The sequence below is a fragment of the Macrobrachium nipponense genome, chromosome 24 (genome assembly GCF_015104395.2).
Source record: "Macrobrachium nipponense isolate FS-2020 chromosome 24, ASM1510439v2, whole genome shotgun sequence".
NCBI classification, from domain to species: Eukaryota; Metazoa; Arthropoda; class Malacostraca; order Decapoda; family Palaemonidae; genus Macrobrachium; species Macrobrachium nipponense.
The window spans coordinates 12986184-13009603 of NC_061091.1; the positions used below are offsets into that span (position 1 = coordinate 12986184).

General features: G+C 36.6%; 1 protein-coding gene across 1 annotated transcript in view; it reads left to right on the forward strand.

The window, feature by feature from the left end:
- The window catches only part of LOC135205455 (uncharacterized), a gene marked incomplete at its 5' end in the record, with an annotated part of 29716 nt that extends 19908 nt beyond the window's left edge, over positions 1-9808 (forward strand). Inside the window, 3 exon segments of the mRNA XM_064236058.1 lie at positions 1122-1269; positions 1453-1618; positions 2154-9808. Of these exon segments, the coding sequence (XP_064092128.1) occupies positions 1122-1269; positions 1453-1618; positions 2154-2295 (456 nt within the window).
- Positions 9809-23420: the final 13612 nt, after the last annotated feature.

Genomic DNA, 23420 nt, shown 5'->3' on the forward strand with positions numbered 1-23420 from the left:
CGACGTAAAATACGTCCAGTCGGCACACGGGAGACAAAAAATGTCGACGTAAAATACGTCCAGTCGGTGTAAGAGGGTTAATTTACTCAATTAAGCTTCATTCTATAACTGCAAGTGGGCATTGCTGTCAGTGCAGCTCACATGCACTGTAGGCATTACTAAAGGGTGGTTGTAGTGCCCCTTTAGCCCATAGCTTTATCCACTTTTTAGCCTATTCCTATACTTCCATTCTTGTAAATTATTCTTCAAAATTATTCTTTCAGCCTTTCATGTTTGGAACACCTCTTAGTTAGGTCTGCAAAGTTAGCAACATTGGTCTAGTCAGTGCTCTTAAATTTTTTTTTTTTCCTTAGCCAATTCCCTTTTTCTTAATTTACTTACTGAGGCTTCATTCTACAATTTCAGGGGACTTTGCTGTCAGTGCAGCTCATGTGCACTCTAGTCATTACTAAAGGGGTTTTTGCAGTACCCCTTCCATCCATAGCTGTATCCACTTTCTAGCCTATTGCTTTACCTCCATTCTTGTAAATTATTCTTTCAGCCCTGTTGCTGCCTTTCATGTTCGAAACCTCTTCAGTCATGTCTGCAAATTTGGCAACATTGGCCTGTTTTTTGTCACTGTGCATCTGTTGTATGCAGTTTTATCTGTTTGTGCTTTGGCATTCACTTGCTATAGGCTTGGCAGTCCCCATGTTCCCAGTTGTTTTGTTATCTTCAGGTTGCTCTCGATGTCTGACCATTCCAGCTTACTGGCAACTTACCTGGTCCAAACCCATTCTGGCCATTTTCACATGATAAATCCTCAGTTTTTCAAAACTTTTTGGCATACTTCTGCAGCTTCTCAGGTCTTGTCATCCCGACTTCATCAGTGTTTCACCCTCTTGCTGCAGCTGCTTTCCTCACCATAGTTTCTAGCAGAAAAGGCAGGATTTGAACAAATCAGTTCTTAAATTATGATCTTCATGTGACTGTCTTCATGCTATTTTATGAGTGAGTGAGTTTGTATAAAAATTGCTTTATTTGGAAAGTCTCACCTTACAGAGATAATGGCGCACAGATAAAGTATTGATAAGCTGTTCATTTATCTCAAAAACTTTTTTAATTTCAAATCTTCTTTATAGCTGTCGGTGAAAGTTAATTCATGGAAGGAGTACAAGGATATTGTTAATTCCATGTCTGAAGGAAAAATTCTAAATCAAGGTCTTGGTAAAGTTTTGTGGAGAGGGCCTTCAGTACCACTCATCAAACCTTCCATGGCATCTACTTTAGGTAAGATATCAACTTTGTTGCAAACTCTCATGTCATTTACTTTGGGTACAACAAACTTATTGTAAACTATTTTTGACCTTTTTACTGTGTACATGATGAAGATATATGCTGCCAAAACCCATTAATGTTAATAATTATGTGGCATACATTATAGTTAGAATTTATTTTTTTACTTGCTTTCAGAAAATATTTTGAATAATTGTTGTATCAAGGCAGAGGAGGATGCCAACCCAGGTGAGGGACATCCAATGGAGGGTTACTTGGTGTTGCATTATGATGTGTATCTTCCTAATATGGTCTATAGAAAATCAAGTCCATCCATCCCTGGTAAAAGAATTACTGTGATAAGGTGAGTAGTAGGTAATTTGAGCTAAACTATGTAAAATTACACCTAATATACTAGCAAATCTGTTTTGTAAACTAGGAAATAAAAAAAATCATGGCGATTGTTGTAATGAAAATAATCAGTGTGAGAATTCTAGGCTGGAGAAAGAAGTTCATAAGCATAAAGTGGTTTTAGAAAAGGCAGGATTTGAACAAATCAGTTCTTCTTAAATTATGATCAGTACTATTACAAATAGTGAGTTTGATGTGAAATAAAGCTCTCCAAAAACATTCCTACAAATTATTTTTTTTAGCTCCCTTCTTCCTTCACAGGCAGTTACTCATAATACAAGTAAGGTGGCAAGCTGTCTGCTGAGCATTTGGGGATCCAGGGGCACATGCAGTTACCAACCTGCTTACTAACCTTTTCTTTACAGGGACTTTGGTGTTGTTAGCAATTAATGAACCATGAATGTGGGGTATTACTTATAAACACTGTGTTTACAAGATTTTTTTTTGTGAATTAAATTTTTATAGAAATTTGGACATTTTCATTTCAGAAATGGTGCAGTTCCCTCATTAAAACAGATTCAGGAAGTTACCAAAAGGTTTCCAGATGAGGCACCTGTTGTTTGTGCTGTTGTGACAGTGGGAGAAGTAAGACTGTACACATTATCCCCCATCACCATTCCTTCTAGTTGACAAAGCTTGTTGAAAGAAAAATCTTTATTGTATATACAGATATTTATATTGTAAATATTGTATAAAGCAGGCTTTTATACAATGATGTGTATTTAAGACTTTGTACTGTGGTTTTTGAATATTTGTATTTTAGCTACAAGGTATGTAAACCAAACAGCTGTAGCCATATTGAGAACTTACACAGTTTTGACATTTTTGCAGACGTGCAGTTTTGACAGATTGTATTACAATGTCTGAATTCTCATGGTAATATTAGTAGTGAACTGATGCAGTAAACATTGTGAATTTTACATATTGGATTTAAAAACGCTTTTGAATTGTAACCAGTATACAAAACGAAGTATTATCAGTCAGTTTCTATATCTTGTAATCAATGATATAGGTACAGGCAGTCCCCTGGTTCCATCAGGCTCGGGTTATGTCATTCCAGACTTTTGGCGCTGCTAACCACAAGTTTTCAGAGCTGTAAGTGGTTTTACGGCACTGTAACCTACTTCACGGCGCTGTAACAGCATGGTTAAGTGCTATTTATTACCATTATAGTTATGATGATTCGGGTTATGGCAACTTTCGGCTTACAGTGCCCTGCTGGGAACGGAACCCCTCTGTAACCTTGGGACTGCCTGTATATGAAATTAAGTTTTGAGAATGGGAAAAGTACAAATTTTTAAAGTAATTTGTATTTTTCCTAACATACAAACCTGAAGGTCTTTACATAAGGGTATTATTTGAAGCGTGAGCTAGAAACTGCCATTCAACTTTTAAACAAAGTAGTTAACTACTACTGGTAGGGATGGGAGCCCTGCCCACCCATCAGTATGCACTCACTTTGCCTTTTGGCCCAGGTATCAGAATGAGGGGTGGCTGAGGTAGGCAAGCAAGAACACAGTCTTGAGGGGTCAGACCCCTGTCCGACGACTCTCATAAAGGCTCTTGGAGTGCACGGAGTCACGTCCCACTAAGGGGGCCCCCGAGTTCCTTGGTAGGGCAAGACTGCTCGAAGCTTCTCAACAGCATAGAGATCTCCCATAAGAAAGAGAGATCAATGCCTTTCAGTTGAAGGACTTGGCACAAGGCAGATCTGTAGCCCTTAATAGCTAAGACAGAGAGCTTCTTCTCATGGCAAAGAAAGAGAAAAAAAGTCCACTACCTGCTGAAGAGTAGCTTCAACGGTAGGTACCCCATTAATGACACCAACCAAAGAAGACAGCTCATTTCCACTGGTACACAGCTGCAGAGAATTTACAAAGGTATTTAGACACTCTCATGACACCTATATATCAATATCACAACCAAACAAAAGTATGGAAAGGTCAAATGGTCAGTCGGGCAGAGAAGACATCTACACTCGATGGCAGCCAAAAGTAAAGTGAGTGCGTACCGACGGGTGAGTGGGGCTCCTAACCCTACCAGCGATAGCTAACTTGTTTAAAAGTTAAACCACTGTTCCCAGCTCATGCTGCAAGTAATATCCTTATGTAAAGACCTTCAAGTTTGTATCTATATAAAAACAAAGAACTAAATAAACTTTATTTTGGTCTACATGTATTTGAAAATTTCTGCTTCTTGATTATTATAAATGTCTGAATAGAACTTTAAAAGTTAAATTTTGTTTGTAATGATTTGCAGTGTATAAGAAATATATAACACTTCATAATTTTTTTTTTATCTCCGAGAGGATTCATTTATTGTCCAAAGATATGAGTAAACAAATTACTTGCATAGTCTTCATTTTTGTTCTAGAACATATCCAGATATGTTACCCAATTATTTAAATGCAAAAATTGTAATTACTATACGAAGGAAATATGAAAAAAAATGAATGACAAAGTAGCATTATGTTTTTCCGTAAATAAATGATTGTGTGTGTGTTTGTATGGTGTTTTTACGTTGCATGGAACCAGTGGTTATTCAGCAATGGGATCTATGGCTTTACGTGACTTCCAAACCACGTCGAGAGAGAACTTCTATAACCAGAAATACACATCCCTGACCCCTCACTGCCAGGCCAAGACCAAACTGACCATGCCACCGAGGTGCTGTAAATAAATGTTAGTCAAGAGTTCATTCCCCTGCCAACCACCCCCAACCTGTTAAGCATCACTAACAGTATGTCTCAGTCGCCCACCCCTTATCACGCCGCCTTTGATCGAGTAACATTTTCCATCTTTCAAGGATGGTACTGTACTAATCTAGCTTAGAAATGCACTTTACATTCATACAAATTGGTAACACTATCGAGCTGATTTTGGGATAAATGACAAATCGTTTTTGTAACAGACAGTCTGACAGAGGACATCCACCTCTTTTCCCAGTATGCTTTAGGCTTTCATTGATAATTGTTTTTTGTTTTGATCTAATTTATTCCCCATAATGATCATTCTCAAGCAAAGGAAAAATCTTTTGCCCAGGAAAAATCTTTGCCTGACGATTACTACGAGACTGAGTAGCAGCTCAGACGACTCTTAACAGACTGAAGATTTATCTGATTCTAAAGAAAACCATGATTTACATTCTAGCATCACATTACCAAGTGACTGAGCAGTAAGCCATAAAGAGAGGCGTCCTTTACTAATTGTTCACTCTAATGTGTAAAATTTACTGTTCAGGATGAGGGAAACCCCATGGAGGTTTTTTGATGATGAAGCCATGGAGCACACTAACAGATTTGCCAAAGTTTCTAGATCAATAGCGTATACAGAAAGTTTGCCTACAATATCATGTGCACTAAAATGGTATAATACAAATGTAAATGAAATTAAACCATTTATCACTACTGGCTGTATGTTTCAGGGAATGGCAGACAAAACAATTTTTTTCTTTTTTACATTTCATGATTGTAATCTTTGGGATATAAAATTGAAAAAAATATTAATTTTCTTATTCTACCTTATTTGATATTCTAATGTTTACACAATGTCAGTGTAAAAAAGAATATAAAATAGCATAAAAATTAGCAGAGACCAAATGAATGCTCTGTTAGCGAGAAAATGTGACCATACCAGAGCGGCGACATCTCCCATAAGTGAAGCCTGTCAGATTAATTATGTAATTTTGGGATTAAAATTAAACTTATACAAAACACAGCAACATAAATGTTACATAAGTAAATAAAAAAATATCAAGAAAACACCAAAAATTATCCTAATCTTGGCTGCTGGTTTGTGCAATTACTTCAAGCTGTGCTTACAAAAGCAGCGAGATATTATTATTAGTATTATTTTATTAAAAGTATTGGCTACTAAAGCAGCATAGCTTATAGAGATTCTTCTCTATTTCCCATGCTACTTAAACAGGCTAGTTGAGCGCCTATGGAGGTCCTTCTCAAATGCAGGGCCAAGATTGGTGTATATATTTCTATTAGAATTTTCTTACGTGTAAACTATGATATCATAGTTATCAAAGTCAATAATGATTCTCTCTCTCTCTCTCTCTCTCTCTCTCTCTCTCTCTCTCTCTCTCTCTCTCTCTCTCTCTCTCTCTCTCTCTCTTTTTCTTTTAGCGAGCTTTTGTATCGAGCTGCCAAACATCCTTTAGGCTAGGAAGCTGAGGGTGGACTGCTTCTGGCGTGGTGTCCCTTCTTATATTCGGGGTCATCAGCAGGGGGTTCTGACCCATGCCGATCTCTTATTGGTTGATGGCGGCAAGTCAGGATTTTCATTGATTGCTTGGGAGTATCTTGTTCGGGGTCGTTGTCATCTGTGGAGTTGTCACAACTGGCAGTGTCATTATTGGGTGCAGGTCTTCTCATACTCGTGGGGAGGAGAAATACTTCCTGTGTCGTTTTCAGCGTTGGTTTTATTTGCTGGATGAGAAGGGCCTCCAGCAGGCACAATCAGCGGCTGTCAGAGCCCTTCCTGATGATCTTAGTTTTCTGGATGATAATATCCTGAGAGATATTTTCTTGGTGTCCAGTGCGGGCGTGGTTTTTTATAGCCCCTCCTGGGCGTGGCAGATCATCTTCGACAGGTACATGCTGCTCATACCGACATACACACCGCTGCAACCGTGGACTGGACATGTGTACTGGTATACCACATACATCTGCTTCAGGGTGTCTCATAACTGCCATGAAGGGGTTATTCTTCATAATTATGTTTGCATCCTCCGATTTTGGTAGTAGTATATAATTAAGTCTGTTTTCTTGGTGTCGCCTATCAGGTTTAATTTTCACGTATAATCTTTACGAGTCCTCTTCTTCATGGTAATGGGAACTCACGAAGGCTTTATAGTATAGTACAGCTTGATGTTATCATTATTATTCAAAGGATGAAACCTATTCATACTGAATAAGCCCACAGGGGCCAGTGACTTGAAATTCAAGCTTTCAAAGAATATGGTGTTCATCAGGATGAAGTAAGAGGTAAAGGGAAATACATAAAGAGATCCCACTTCTTAAAAAAAGAAAAAATTAATAGGTAAAATGTATTAAAATGCAAGGGCAGAGATATTGACAGCAATAAATGAACAAAGTCTTGCTACTGTCTAGTACAAGAGTTGAAGACCCAAGGGTTGTGCATGTAATTAGATTACTTGCTGCTGTTTCTGTCTTACAGGCAAGACTGAACATCTTGTACCATATAGAATGAGAAAGGACTTAAAAAACAGAAAAGAAATATGGAATGATGTAAACATTTTAAAATTTACAAAATGAATATGAATTTGAGGATATACTAAAGAAGGACCAATAAGTGACATCTGCAGAAGCAAAAAACTTCCTTCCATATACACACAATGATTCTCTAAAATCAGTCAACACAGATGACCAACCAAAATATATAACAATGTAATAAAGGAAGTGATGGAATCAGAAGAAAATCTAATAATAACAAAGAAATTTATGCGCTTTATTGTGAAAAGCCTTAAATAACATTGCTGAAGCATAATCGTTACGAATGGGAAGATGTGCTGATGAAAAGGTCTCAATAAAATTTATCTATAATTGTCAATTTGGCTTTGTCACAAGAAAATTGACCATACAGACCAATTTTAGAATAAGACAATTACATAAATGTACCAAGGAATTTTAGCCTTTAACAAATTAAGAATAACAAAACAATATGACTGGCATGGCAAGGACAGAGGGTACTTAAGACATTGAGCAAGTGATGATCTTGTACTGTAATAAAAGACCTAGGGTGGCCTTACACTATAATAAAGACCTAGGATGAAGATTGTTTTAAATGTACAAAAATAATTTGAGATGAATATTTGTACCCATCAAGGAATCAGCCCTGAGTATTTTTTTTATACCATAGTTTTAAAAAATAATTTTACCAAACAACTGATCTCTGTTGCAACAAGACTCCTCTATTTTGTCAAAGTACAGTATGATACTACCCCTGCAAACGGATGCAAACAGGGAGCCTCTGGGAGTCCTGTACATGGTTGACCATAGGTTAACAGCAGAATTAAAAGGTGCAAAAGTGGAATGGAAAAAAGAAGACTTCATGGGCAGTTGGAGTTCAATCCTCCAGACACGTGACAAAATAGTAATAACAAAGATTTACAATAGTTTACACAATACATACCTGGGAGCCATTTTCATATAAAGTAATTAATATCTTACTCAAATAAGTATTTATCATTTAGTTTAAACTAACAGTTCACTTATGACTTAATTTCAGCTATATCCGCAAAATAAATTGCTTCCAAATACAATTCAATATTGTACAGTATGGCTAACAAAAATATAGCCGACTGCAACTGCAGTTGTTCGACCTAGTTTTATAATGTTCTGCTTTGAATTTACAATACGCTACACTATTACTTACCCTCTCCCCATGTAGTATTTTTGTTGTCATGCATCTCGAATGCAACTCAGTACAATATATTTACATATATATTTTTCAGTCTGTGTATATTTACAGGTATTGTATATGCATACAAGCATGGACCGCTTTAAGGTATACTAAGCACTTACTGTACATCTGCTTGCCTTTCTCTGTCTCTCTCAGATATTACTGTAAGAAATACTATATACTGTACTGTTGAACCAAACAAATACTTCGTTCAGTTTTCTTCTGAAGATGGAAAAAGAAACCCAGAAAATTATCATACTGTGTATAACATGTTTAATTGTAAACATTTACAAGTAAACAAGTTGTACACAGTAATTTTATGGGTTTCTTTTTCCATACTGTACTGCGTTCATGTCAATAAAAATACTGGAGCAAAGAGAGAGAGGGATGGAGGACACAGATGTGCACAATATGAGTATATCTTAAAATTAAAAATATGTGGAACACTACACTACTATATTATATACAGTACTGCATTAAATAAATGTCATACATACTGTACCAAAGATAGGACCCATGTGGCTGTAGTGACTGGACATTTTAGTCTAAGTGAATTGCCAAATTCTATTGGTATTTAATGGATTAAATGAAGTTTCAAACTCATGGGGTGTAATGGAGGTAGGCTTAGGCAATTGTTCTTTTTTAACCATGAGACAAAGAAGTTGGTGCAGTTGCTTTAAAAAATGGCACGTGGAACTTTTCTTATACACTCCGTTAACAATGACTTCTTATTTTGTTGTGGAACTTTTCTTATACACTCCATTAACAATGACTTCTTATTTTGAAGTACACATGCAAGTGCAATTACTCTTCTTGAAGCATGGCCTCATCAACTTACAAAAATTCAGAAAAGGAAATTTTAATAGATGAGAGTAACAATGATTTGCAATAGTTTGACTGGCTATTCTGAATTACAGGTACAGTACATATATTTACAACAAACTTTATTTAACCAAACATCTCAGAATTTCTGAGCTCAAGATTGCTAAACGAACAGTGATACTTTCACCATAGTAATCAACTTTTCAACACATATGTTTACTTTAAGTACAAAATCATGAAAGTCTGCACCGATATATTTGCGAGTGAAACAATAGATGCATGAATTTTGTTGGTGACATGATTGCAAATCCCACACCTGATAAAGAACCTCCATGTCTTATAAATTCTACTGTATGTAATGATGTTCTGGGGTATATGCATTGTTTTTAAATATTTCAAGTGCATGCAAGACTAACTCTTGCATGGTTCCAGGAGAATGTAGTTTTAATACTAGGCAAAATCTTTGTATTGATGTGTTGACTCAAACAGTATATTGGCTCTACGCATTATTACGACTTCTGATTTGGATAAAAAGTTTGGAGATAATTTAAAAACTCCAGTGCATATTCCAGGTCTCTAATTTGGAACTGGATCTAAACTTTTTAAAGCTGTACAATGTGTAGCATATAGAAAAATAATTTGTTTATATACATTTTATTTCTTTATACCAACTGGTAGAACAACCTGTGCAGAACTGATTTCAAGTTGGGAAAGTCCTTGAATATAGATCATAAATTGCACTTGCAAAGATAGTCTGTTAGAATGTGGTAGTCTGGTTAGAAAGTTTGACGAAAATTGGTTAAGTGACCATGTATGTGTTATTATTATTTTTGTAAAATGTTTTTAATATTGAGTATCTTTACATGGTATCATAAACTTTCTTATTTTAATAGCTATTGTTATTTGTCTCCTTTCAAATCCTCTACAGATGTGATCTTCATATGGGATAGTGAATCTAAAATTTATCTATTGTTCGATCCAAACTAGGTAGGCGTCAGTATCTTCTTTCAATGTGTACGCCATATAAGTTGCATACTTACTGTTTTCTACAACAATTCGCATTAGCAACTTTAGGGAAATTCCTATGTGACTGTTTATATTACATGATTCTTTCTCTGGTTTGGAGATAGGAGCACTAATTATGGCTTTACTCAATTCTTAAGGAAACTATTTTCCGAGCCAAAAATTACTATAAAACTAAAATATGTAATTTAGCTCAAAGCAGTAGGTGCTTGATCAGCTAAAAAAAATCATCTCTCCCATGAGCATGTTTGTTACAATTTGCAAAGAAATAACCCAATTCTTCCATTATAAATTTCCTATAGCAATGTATATCTCTGTCATATCAAACTTTAGTGGGTTTGATTCAGTTTTAGCTTTTATTGCATGAAAATATTCTTTGATTTTTATGCTGGAGTTGGTAAAATTTCTTCCGAATAATGTTGCCTATTTCAAAAGAATTTCCAAAGGCCAAAGAAAGGGGGTAAGACCCCCTTACATTGGAAGGGCAGACAGACATTGATGGCAACAATATATTTTTGTTACCTTTACGACTTACTACATTGTCAAGCTAATACTGAAAAGACAGTAAGAAAAATAACATCTGGATGGATGGAATGAATCTGCTTGAATAATGGTATACATGAGCATGTAGTTCACTATCAATATTATTATGTAATAACTGGACCACTGGGTACTGTATCGTTAGCAAAAAAAAAAAAAAAAATATATATATATATAAAAAAGACTTGTGTACTAAATCTGTACTTCTCCACACATTAGACATCACCAATATAGAATTCTCTTTAGCAGACAGAGAACTTTGCATTTGTCAACTTTCAATAAGTAAATCCTATAATATGCTGATTAACCCTTAGTGATATTTTCTGATGGTCATCCATAAAAATGAAAGCAACAGAAGAAGTATGAATGAAGAAAAAGGGTCAACAAATGAAAATCCCTGGCATTCATCTTGTCCTCCCATCTACACCATGACTTCTTAAGGGTGCCACTTCCAGTATGCCAAGTGAAGTATCAGAAATACTCGAGGTTCTTTGCAGTGTTCCTTTGGACTCGATTTCATTAATATGAATTAACTTTCCAATTGTTTCCCTGGATTAATTTAACTGTCCAACTTCTCCAATTTGTAGTTATGAAAATTCATTTAGTTGCCTTGCAAGTCTTGTTTAAACTACTGTATAGTAATGATATACAGTGGTACCTCGTTTGTCGAACGTTTCATGTGTCGAACTTTCCGTTTTTCGAACAAAATTTTCGAGAAAATTTTGTATCGTTTGTCGAACAAATGCTCGTATTTCGAACTGACTGATTATCTATTCATACTTGTATTCGACGGCCTACTGGGTCGTACAAGTTAAACTATAAATTTATTTTTCCATTTACAATATATAGTTTAATGATAACAATATTCGACAAAATACATTGAAGTATAAAGCATTTACTATAAAATTTAGCTTTCAATATAACATTTAGCATAAAAGAAGTATAAAATCGTACGTAACCGCGGTGACGTCACGCCCAGCTGACTTGAGATTGAACGAGGGAGCGGTGATTTGTTGGGGAGAGAAAAAGAGAATTAAAATATTACTGGATGTATGTAAAAGCAATAACAATTCCCATAAAAAGGGAATTTCTCAATAAATTTAACGTAATGATAAAGTATGAAAACAATCAAATACAATAAACGAAAAGCGCCTCAGCGGCGTGGTTGGTATGTTATTAGCGTCCCACCTCGGTGGTCGCGGGTTCGATTCTCGGCCATCCCATTGAGGAGTGAGAGATGTGTATTTCTGGTGATAGAAGTTCACTGTCGACGTGGTTCGGAAGTCACGTAAAGCCGTTGGTCCCGTTGCTGAATAACCACTGGTTCCATGCAACGTAAAAAAAAAAAAAAAAAAAAAAAAAAAAGGCTTAATTGAGCCAGTGTCCAGTGCGCCGAGTGAGACGGTCTAGTTGAGCAATATAAAGAGAATAGTAAATGAAAGAACAAAGCTTTTCACAGTAAAATTTAGCACAAATGATTAACAAAATCATTCGTCATTGCGGTGATACACAGCTAACTTGAGGTAGCGTTTATATTTTTTAGGAATCATGAATGAATGATTTTAAGTTATCATGCGTCGTGGTATTGTTGAGGAGAGAAGAAGAGGCAGTAAAATCTTTATGTATGTAAAAGCAGTACCAATTCACATACAAAATAAAATGTTATTTCACAATAAATTGAACGTAATGATAAAATATGAAAACAATCAAATGCAATACAGAAAAAAGGAAAAAAAAAAAAAATCTTAAATGAGCCAGTGCTCGGTGTGCCGAGTGAGACGGTCTAGTTGAACCAAGGTCTAGAGAATATAAGATCTTGTCATGCACAGCTTAAACTGAGGCACAGGATTAAACGGCTAGGTGCGTGACGTCACAATAACCGCAGTCAGGACCCTTAACCTATAGCAATCCTGCCTTTACTTTCTCTTTTTTTTTCTAAATACTCTAAGCTATTCGATAATAAATTAATAGTCAGATGTAGGTTCTCCATTCTACTATGTTAAGAAGAATAATCAAAAGAGAGATCATTAGAACATTTTCGCCAAATAACATTGAAATTATAGAAAACCTACCTTTGCTTTCTTCTTTTTATCCGTTATTAAATGCTATTATGTTTCCGAAGGAAAATAATAGTCAGAATGAAAACTATATCTTAATATATTAAATAATCTTGAGCGAGTTCTAAAGAACATTCTAAACAATAATATAAATGTCTAAATTACACATTTAAGATCATAAAATCACATCTTGCACATATATAGCTATGTCTCTAACTTTTTCAATCTATGCACCGCTTTTCTGGAACTACTAATGTGTCTGTTCAAATTTCGAATTAAAAACTGTATGGCATGAAACAAAATATTTCGACTTCTGAAGTTATTTGGATGTGACTGCTATTGTATCCGCTAATTTAATTATCGCTCCTTTCAAGGCTGTTAAAACATTTTCCTCCCATGGTGAGGATCAAACATCCTATCCATACATTTCAAATGATCAAGAAACACTAGGTTTCATTAGTTTCCCTTCACTAAAGCTTACGGCACCAATCTTTGTGTCATATTCCTTTGTTACTTTTGTTCCTAAATGTTCCAGTTGTGGAAACTTGCGAGCAATGAACCCGCCAACATACGGCATCTTCCCATGTTTGTTCTTCAACTTCCTGGTCTTTGAAGTCATCACTTTGATCAGCCTTATTAAATACTGGTAAGCAAAATAAAATTGCTGATATACTGGGTTCTTTCTCAAGGGAATTTCCTTCGTCTTCGAATGATGCTTCTTGCTCGTCCGTGACGTGGGAAAATGAGGCGGATGTTACATTTTCACTGTTGCAGTTTTAAACGTTGCTCTGAGCTTACAAGTGTGCTGTCTTTTCCTAAAAGGTGGGCTCTGAGATGTTTAAATGCAACTGGTGATGGATGCTGATCGTACGCTCCCATTTGGCTTGTGCAACGAAAAAAGTGCCCCAACCCAGCCTGATTTAGTCTGCAATTTAGAGCATACGTCATGCCAGGTTTTTATTTTGCCATTTTCAGCAAGGTAGATCAAGGATTGAGCATTGTACTTTTCTTCACTTTCATTTCTCTAGCGGTTTTATTCATGTATTGAAAGATTTTATCTTGCCTTTGCAGGTTTAGTCATGTAAGCATTTCTTTATGATTTTCTACCTGTTGGCAGTCGGGAATAAAATGGATCAAACTATCTATCAACAAGCCGAATGAAATGGCTTGTAATTTTCCAGCCCTTCTCTTCAAATATCCTTGGTTGTCGAAGTGATCAAAAGATTTTTAACTACTTTTGGACAGCAGTTGCACGGCAAGTTTAACTTTCATTCGTTGCATACCTATAATAACATTGATATGTTTTTCAGAAAGTTTATAAGCTGCAAGATCACTTCATTCCTCTTTATTAGCTCTCTAACTGGACCATTGTGAGCGTATGTACCACATACAGTTGCCTTAAAGTGTTCCTTTACCCCATCCCCTCATGTTTCATGAAAATGGTCTGGTAACGCAGCAGTGAAGCCTGTTTGTCTTGTAACGACGGATGTGAATGGTCGAGATATTGATGCCAATGCTCATATTTTCTAATCACTACTGTAGACAATGTGTTAAGGATATTAATGATATAATTATAATAGTTTACATTACCAGTGAATTAAGTTGTTAAATATATAGAAAAATCGTATAATAACAGAATAGAAATAGCAATGGTGAAAATCATATTCAGTGCTTACTAACCATAATCGTCAACCTGTTCCATTCAGGTGTGGCTGCTGCAGGCATTTGCTGGGATCATACTTTTGTCCATGGTAGATCATTATTTAGTGTCAATTTCACACCCTCACAAATATTGCTGTCTCTTCGTGGAGGGGGACATAGCGTCTGCAATATTTATTAGTGAGGGCGTGAAGAAAGTTATTGAAGTCGAACTAACTGTTACAAATATCACGTTCAATATTTAAAATTTCCCTCCACATGTGACCTAACAAAACATCAAGAAATCATAAATTGTTTTTTTTTCATTTTTATGAAAGTAAACTCCACGATGATCATTCGCAGAATAGTGAGGTTCATATGAGATCATGACAACTATGGTGGTAGCTCGAGAATTCATCGGTTGTCAAAGACCCACTTTACAATGGAATTACCCTGTGTAATGTAATTAAGTGCTTTGTAAGGTATTTCACTTTTAATACTGAATATTTATATATATACAATTAGCAATTTGACCTTGCAACCAGATGAACCTTAAATGGGTAGATAAATAAAAATAGGAACTGGGTTGAATTGCTTTTGCTTCAGTATTCGTCAAGTTTTGATTTTATTTCTTTACATTTAACTTAAATTAAAGGCTAAATTTCTCCCCTCATTTGAGCTGGTCCTTGATCTTAATCATTGCTAAAAAGTAAAACAAACCATTATGAGTTTTCTTTATTAAAATAGCTGATTTCATAAATGAACTTATAGCACCTATCTAAAAACTATGGAGTAATACACAATTGCCATGTTCAGTGTTTTTCACAATCATAATTTTGTATTAGCCTTTGTCAAATTTCCATTCTTGAAAAACTAGAGAAAAAATTAAAGACTACCAGAATGTAAATAACTACTTACTAGAGGCAGCATTGAAGCCGCCAATAATGTAGATCACTACTTACTGGAGGCAGCATTGGAGTCTTCAGGTCACAGATAACTACTTACTGGAGGCAGCATTGAAGTCTCCAATGGGTGACTTCAATGCTTCACTTCAGTAAGTAGTGATCTGTGACCTGGAGACTTCAATGCTGCCTCCAATAAGTAGTTATCTACATCCCTGGGGACTCCAATGCTGCCTCCAGTAAGTAGTGATCTGTGATCTGGAGACTCCAATGCTGCTTATAGTAAGTAGTGATCTGTGACCTGGAGACTTCAATGCTGCCTCCAGTAAGTAGTTATCTACATCCCTGGGGATTCCAATGCAGCCTCCAGTAAAGTAGTGTCCTGTGACTGGACTTCAATACTGCATCCAGTAAGTAGTTTATCTACATTCCCTGGGGAACTCAAAACTGCCTCCAGTAAGAAGTTGTCTACATCACTGGTGACTCCAATGCTGCCTCCAGTAAGTAGTTATCTACATCCCTGGGGACTCCAATGCTGCCTCCAGTAAGTAGTGATCTGTGACCTGGAGACTTCAATACTGCCTCCAGTAAGTAGTTATCTACATCCCTGGGGACTCCAATGCTGCCTCCAGTAAGAAGTTATCTACATCACTGGGGACTCCAATGCTGCCTCCAGTAAGTAGTTATCTATATCCCTGGGACTCCAATGCTGCCTCCAGTAAGTAGTGATCTGTGACCTGGAGAATTCAATGCTGCCTCCAGTAAGTAGTGATCTGTGACCTGGAGACTTCAATACTGCCTCCAGTAAGTAGTTATCTACATCCCTGGGGACTCCAATGCTGCCTCCAGTAAGAAGTTATCTACATCCCTGGGGACTCCAATGCTGCCTCCAGTAAGTAGTGATCTGTGACCTGGAGAATTCAATGCTGCTTCCAGTAAGTAGTGATCTGTGACCTGGAGACTTCAATGCTGCCTTCAGTAAGTAGTTATCTACATCCCTGGGGACTCCAATACTGCCTCCAGTAAGTAGTGATCTGTGACCTGGAGACTTCAATACTGCCTCCAGTAAGTAGTTATCTACATCCCTGGGGACTCCAATACTACTGCCTCCAGTAAAGAAGTTTATCTACTCTGGGGACTCCAATGCTGCCTCCAGTAAGTAGTGATCTGTGACTGAGACTTCAATGCTGCCTCCAGTAAGTAGTTATCTACATCACTGGGGACTCCAATGCTGCCTCCAGTAAGTAGTGATCTGTGTCCTGGAGACTTCAATACTGCCTCCAGTAAGTAGTTATCTACATCCCTGGGGACTCCAATACTGCCTCCAGTAAGAAGTTATCTACATCACTGGGGACTCCAATGCTGCCTCCAGTAAGTAGTGATCTGTGACCTGGAGACTTCAATACTGCCTCCAGTAAGTAGTTATCTACATCCCTGGGGACTCCAATGCTGCCTCCAGTAAGTAGTGATCTGTGACCTGAAAACTTCAATGTTGCCTCCAGTAAGAAGTTATCTACATCCCTGGGGACTCCAATGCGGCCTTCAGTAAGTAGTGATCTGTGATCTGGAGACTTCAATGCTGCCTCCAGTAAGTAGTTATCTACATCTCTGGGGACTCCAATGATGCCTCCAGTAAGTAGTGATCTGTGACCTGGAGACTTCAATGCTGCCCCATGTAAGAAGTTATCTACATCCCTGGGGACTCAAATGCTGCCTCCAGTAAGTAGTGATCTGTGACCTGGAGACTTCAATGCTGCCTCCAGTAAGAAGTTATCTACATCTCTGGGGACTCCAATGCTGCCTCCAGTAAGTAGTGATCTGTGACCTGGAGACTCCAATGCTGCCTCCAGTAAGTAGTTATCTACATCTCTGGGGACTCCAATGCTGCCTCCAGTAAGTAGTTATCTACATCTCTGGGGACTCCAATGCTGCCTCCAGTAAGTAGTTATCTACATCCCTGGGGACTCCAATGCTGCCTCCAGTAAGTAGTTATCTACATCCCTGGGGACTCCAATGCTGTCTCCAGTAAGTAGTTATCTACATCCCTGGGGACTCCAATGCTGCCTCCAGTAAGTAGTTATCTACATCCCTGGAAACTCCAATGATGCCTCCAGTAAGTAGTTATCTACATCCCTGGGGACTCCAATGATGCCTCCAGTAAGTAGTTATCTACATCCCTGGAGACTCCAATGCTGCCTCCAGTAAGTAGTTATCTACATCCCTGGAGACTCCAATGCTGCCTCCAGTAAGTAGTTATCTACATCCCTGGAGACTCCAATGCTGCCTCCAGTAAGTAGTTATCTACATCCCTGGAGACTCCAATGCTGCCTCCAGTAAGTAGTTATCTACATCCCTGGGGACTCCAATGATCCCTGCAGTGAGTAGTGATCTGTGACCTGGAGACTTCAATGCTGCCTCCTGTAAGTAGTTATCTACATCCCTGGGAACTCCAATGCTGCCTCCAGTAAGCAGTGATCTGTGACCTAGAAACTTGAATGCTGCCTCCAGTAGTAGTGATCTGTGACCTGGAGACTTCAATGCTGCCTCCAGTAAGTAGTTATCTACATCCCTGAAGACTCCAATGCTGCCTCCAGTAAGTAGTTATCTGTGTCCTGGAGACTTCAATGCTGCCTCCAGTAAGTAGTTATCTGTGTCCTGGAGACTTCAATGCTGCCTCCAGTAAGTAGTTATCTATATCCCTGGAGACTTCAATGCTGTCTCCAGTAGGTAGTTATCCATATTCCTGGAGACTTCAATGCTTCTCTCAGTAAGTAGTTATCTACATTCATGGAGACTTCAATGCTTCTCTCCAGTGAGTAGTTATCCATATTCATGGAGCCTTCAATGCTGCCTCTGGTAAATAGTTATACATATCCTTGGAGACTTCAATGCTTCTCTACGGTAAGTAGTTATCCATATTCCTGGAGACTTCAATGCTTCTCTCCTCTAAGTAGTTATTTACATTAATGGAGACTTCAATGCTTCTCTCCTGTAAGTAGTTATCCATATTCCTGGAGACTTCAATGTTTCTCTTTCGTAAGTAGCTATCTACATTAATGGAGACCTCAATGCTGTCCTCCAATAAGTAGTTATCCATACTCCTGGAGACCTTCAAATGCTTTTTCTCTCCAGTAAAGTTAAGTAGTTATCCAAGATACCTGGAGAGACTTCCCAATGCTCCAAACCTCCAAGCAAGCAGATATCCATATTCCCTGGAGAACTTTCAATGCCTTTTCCTCTCCCCAGTAAAGTAGTTTGTTATCCATAGTTCCTGGAGACTTTACTGCCTCTTTCCTGTAAGTAGTTATCTACGTTCATTGAGACTTCAATGCTTCTCTCCAGTAAGTAGTTATCCATATTCATGGAGACTTCAATGCTGCCTCCTGTAAGTAGTTATCCATATTCCTGAAGACTTCAATGGTTCTCTCCTATAAGCAGTGATCTATATTCCTCGAGACTTCAATGCTTCTCTCCAGTAAGTAGTTATCTATATTAATGGAGACTTCAATGCTACTCCCTAGTAAGTAGTTATCCATATTTCTGCATATCTTCCTCTTTCCATTGATGCATTGTTTTGTAAACTGGCCCACCTCAAAGTTTACCCAGCTTGATTAGCGGCATATTGATATATTTACCTGTTTAATAAGGGTTAAGGGGGCCGGCTGGAACCCTTATATATGGGGGTATAGGGTGAAAAATGCAGTCATGAAAAAATTCATGGAGATTCATATGGCAATTGAGAATACATATACGAAATATTTCGTCAAAATTCCTCTTACTTTTGTAGTTATAGGGTAATTAGTAAACATAGCTCAATAAGCCTAAAACATTCATCCGTACAAGAAAGTGCAATATTTCTTCTGTTATCGTAAATTTTGATAATTTTTGTCATAGAAATTGTGAGAAATGGCATCTGTAGAGATTCGGTGGGTCACAGAGGGGAGTATCAAGTTCAACCATGATCAGTGCGAGCACAGACTTCAAGTAGTCTACACGTTCGAGTTTCACCTCTGACATTCGCTTGCTTTTACATATGTTTATCTATGTTTCGGCAAGAATTTCATCATGCCAATGAAGAAAAGACAAGGAAAACATCTTGCTAACATAAAGACGAAGAAAATTAGCTCTAATATGATTACAGAATATCATAATTTATGCGATATTAGCGTAGTTAGTGAAGAGAGAGAGAAGGAGGGTTGCGTAGTAAGTAAACGCCCCCGTCTTGCCTGCAGCCCACGTCAAACTGTCCCCCAGGCTACGATCTTTGAGCAAAGGGATCTTAATTTATGATAAATAACATAGTTTTGGTTTATCAATACCCAAAAAGGAATATGAAATACATAATTATCATGATTTATTAACCCTCTTACGTCGATTGGACGTATTAAACGTCGAGTCAAAATGTCTCCCGTATGCCGATTGGGCGTATTATACGTCGGCTCAAAAAAGTTTTTTTTAAAAATTCGCGGAAAAATACTTATAGGCCTACCAGCCGAAAACTTTTGAATCACGCGTCCTTGGGGGATGCTGGGAGTTTTCACGGATCCAAGGCGTTGTTTTGTTTACAATCGTTACGCAGGCGCGCAAGCGTGAATTTCTTTCTTATCGCACTAAAAAGTATCAGTGACACATCTCAAAAATTATTTCCTCACTTTGACATCATTTTTGCACCGTTTTAAATTATCCGTTACATGGAGTATTATATATGAAAATGTGCGCAATTTCATGTAAAATACGACAAAAAAATACTCATGATTGTAGCTTTTATCAGTTTTGAAATATTTTCATATAAATAACGATAAGTGCCAAAATTTCAACCTTCGGTCAACTCTGACTCTACCGAAATGGTCAAAAAACGCAATTGTAAGCTAAAACTCTTATATTCTAGTAATATTCAATCATTTGCCTTCATTTTGCAACAAATTGGACGTCTCTAGCACAATTCGATTTATGGTGAATTTATGAAAAACTTTTTCCTAACGTCCGCACGGTAACTCTTCCGATAAATTTTTTCGTGCGATTGTCCTAATATTTGCACCATTTTAAATTTGTCGTTACATAAAGTTTTATATATGGAAATGTGCGCAATTTCATGCACAATACAACTAAAAACAACCCATGATTGTAGCTTTTATCAGTTTTGAAATACTTTCATATAAATAACGATGAGTGCAAAAATTTTAACCTTCGGTCAACTTTGATTCTACCGAAATGGTCGAAAAACGCAATTGTAAGCTAAAGCTCTTATATTCTAGTAATATTCAATCATTTACCTTAATTTGGCAACAAATTGGAAGTCTCTAGCACAATATTTCGATTTATGGTGAATTTATGAAAAAAAAAATTTTCCTTACGTCCGCGCGGAAACTCTTCCGAAAAAAATCAGAAATTTTTTTGTGCGATTGTCGAAATGTTTGCACCATTTAAAATTAGCCGTTACATAAAGTTTTATATATGAAAATGTGTGCAATTTCATTTAGAATACAACAAAAAATGACTGAAGGTTGTAGCTTTTCTCTTTCGAAATATTTGCATATAAATCAAGATAAATAGAAAAAAAACCACGTTCCGTCAACTTTGACTCTACCGAAATAGTCGAAAAACGCAATTGTAACGTAAAACTCTTACAATCTAGTAATATATAGTCATTTATCTTCATTTTGAAACAAATTCGAAGTGTCTAGCACAATATTTAGATTTATGGTGAATTTTTAAAAAAAACTTGCTTTCCCTCTGCGCCCCGATTCGTGGCCGCAAATCTCCGAAATGCGTACGTTGCATTCTCCTAATATTTGCTCCTTTTCATATTAGGCGTTTTATAGTTTCATATATGAAAATGTGCGCAAATTGATGAAGAATACAAACAAAAACATTTAAAGGTTGTAGCTTTTCTCATTTTTGGAATATTTGCATATAAAGAAATAAATATCTAAAAATTTCGACATTCGGTCAAATTTAACTCGTCCGAAATGGTCGGAAACTGCAATTCTAAGCTAAAACGCTTACAGTATCGTAATATTCAATCATTTATCTTCATTTTGAAATAAATTGGAAGTCTCTATAACAATATTTAGATTTATGGTGAATTTTTGAAAAAAAAACATTTTTTTACGTCCGCGCGTTACGAATTCATGCATAATTTTGTGATAATATTTTTTCTGTGTTGCTTAGATCGTTTTACAATGTGTTACATATCCAAATGATTGCAATTTAGATTAAAATACAACGAAAAAAAAGTAACTCGTTATCTTTAACCGTTTTTCGCACAGCTCGATTTGCATACAATTATGTATGATTTTTTTTTTTGTCGCTACCATATATCGCATTATTTATATATGATAATGATATTTTTTTCATTTCTGATGGTTGCATAATAAACTTCAGGCAATGAAAAAATAAGGAGCCAAAAATGAACTCTTAATCTTGAAAACTAAGCGCGCTGTGATTTTTTGAAAAAATTATTTTTTCCGCTTCCGCGCCCACTCAAAACCCGCCTCGGCATACGGGAGACGTTTTGGTTTTTAGGGCTTCGGCGTAAGAGGGTTAACATTGTCATAGTAAAAAGAGAGTACAACTTCAAATTTCACCTCTTGACATTCTCTTGCATTTACGTTTGTTTATTTTTGTTTCGGCAAGAATTTCATCATGCCAAAACGGGAAATACTAGGAAAACATCTAGCTAACTACAAAGAATAAAAATCTGTAATAAGCCGAGTTAGTGAAGGAGAGAGAGAGAGTTGCGTAGGAAGGAGTGCCCCGTCTTGCCTGACGCAGTGCCCCAAGCTACGATATATGAGCAAAGGGATCATCATTTATGATTAAATCATGATAAATAAAATAGTTTTGGTTTATTAATACACAAAAAAGAAATATACATTCATAATAATCATTATTTATTAACATTATCATTATAAAAATACGAAGAAAAACTTTGAACGCCCGTATCTCAATACTACAGTTATTGACCTTCAAAATCTATCTTCTCACTTAAGTTTTAAAGCTATAATATTGGAATTTAGTATATAACTCAGAAAGATGTTATAGAACAATCAAATGAAGCCCTTTTTTCCAATTTTTGTTTTGTCTTTTTTTTTTCATAAATTTAGTTTTCCTAATTTATAGGGTTTATTTTTTTACCATAATGAAAAATTCATATCTAGGAAAAAAATGACTTAGAAAAAAAAAACTCGTCATTTGATTGGAGGTCTACATCAGGTCTATATATGGTAGTAATCCCAGGTCTTAATATTTAATATCAAGGGAGGAGATAGAATTTGAAAAATGGTTATTTTCAGGATAAATCGCCCTGGCATCACAAAACCGAAGGTCAGAGGCAAAAATCATATGCGGTTTGGAGATGTCCCAAGTCACCTTATTAAGTGGTATGAATATCAAAGTCCTGTCCTTAAAGAATGGCATTAGCCGGCCGGCTGGCCCCCTTAAGTAGCTGTCCATATTTCTGGAGACTTCAATGCTCCTTGCTCTTCAGTAAGTAGTTATCTATATACCTGGAAACTTCAAAGCAGAACAGAGTTTAGTCTCTATTAAAACACATCATATATATTGTGGCTTCAGATTAAATCATCAAGGACATAGAACCCTAGACTAAGTTAATGAGTCATTCGATGAATGTCCTGCTCAAGATGTAGGCCTAGGCCAAGGTCAGAAGAATCTAGCCTTTTAGTATCGAAACCAATGACATACATTATATAAATTGTGGCCTTGGCCTAAATTTTCGAGGACTGAAGACAGAGAGACTATGTCAGTTTCAGTCATGGTATTCCGATGTCAGACAAAGGCCTAGGTTAAGGTCCGAAGAATCCAGCCCCTTGGTCTCTACACTACTTTCAGTGCAGTGTGTGTTTGTAAAATGTCTTTCATTTTTCATATGTAGGTTTGGTTGGCGTTGACCTGCTTAAGACGTTCATGATTGACAGGAAAAGCACCAAAAGAAGGAACAAAAAGTTTGTGCATCTTGTTGCTTTACTTTCAAAAACACTTTCATCTCAATTATATCCTGAGCTGTCAGAAAACTTTATCTGCATCTTATAAACATATGTAATAGGTTGTAACGGATTTTATTGCTTCGAAAGGAAAATTAATACAAAGCTGCAATTACTGGAATCAGGAACAATGCTTGTTAAACATGAAAAAGAATGAATAACAATTATAGCGGATGTAGCCAAATGAACTATGTGTTCCCTTCAAGATTAGTTTGGTGCTCATTTTCACACACAAAAAACTAATCAAATTCAGTTTCAATTAAAATTTTATTAAAAATAAAAATTAAATTAATGGACAAGGAAGCAAAAATAGCAAAATGTATCTTGAATTCATTGAAC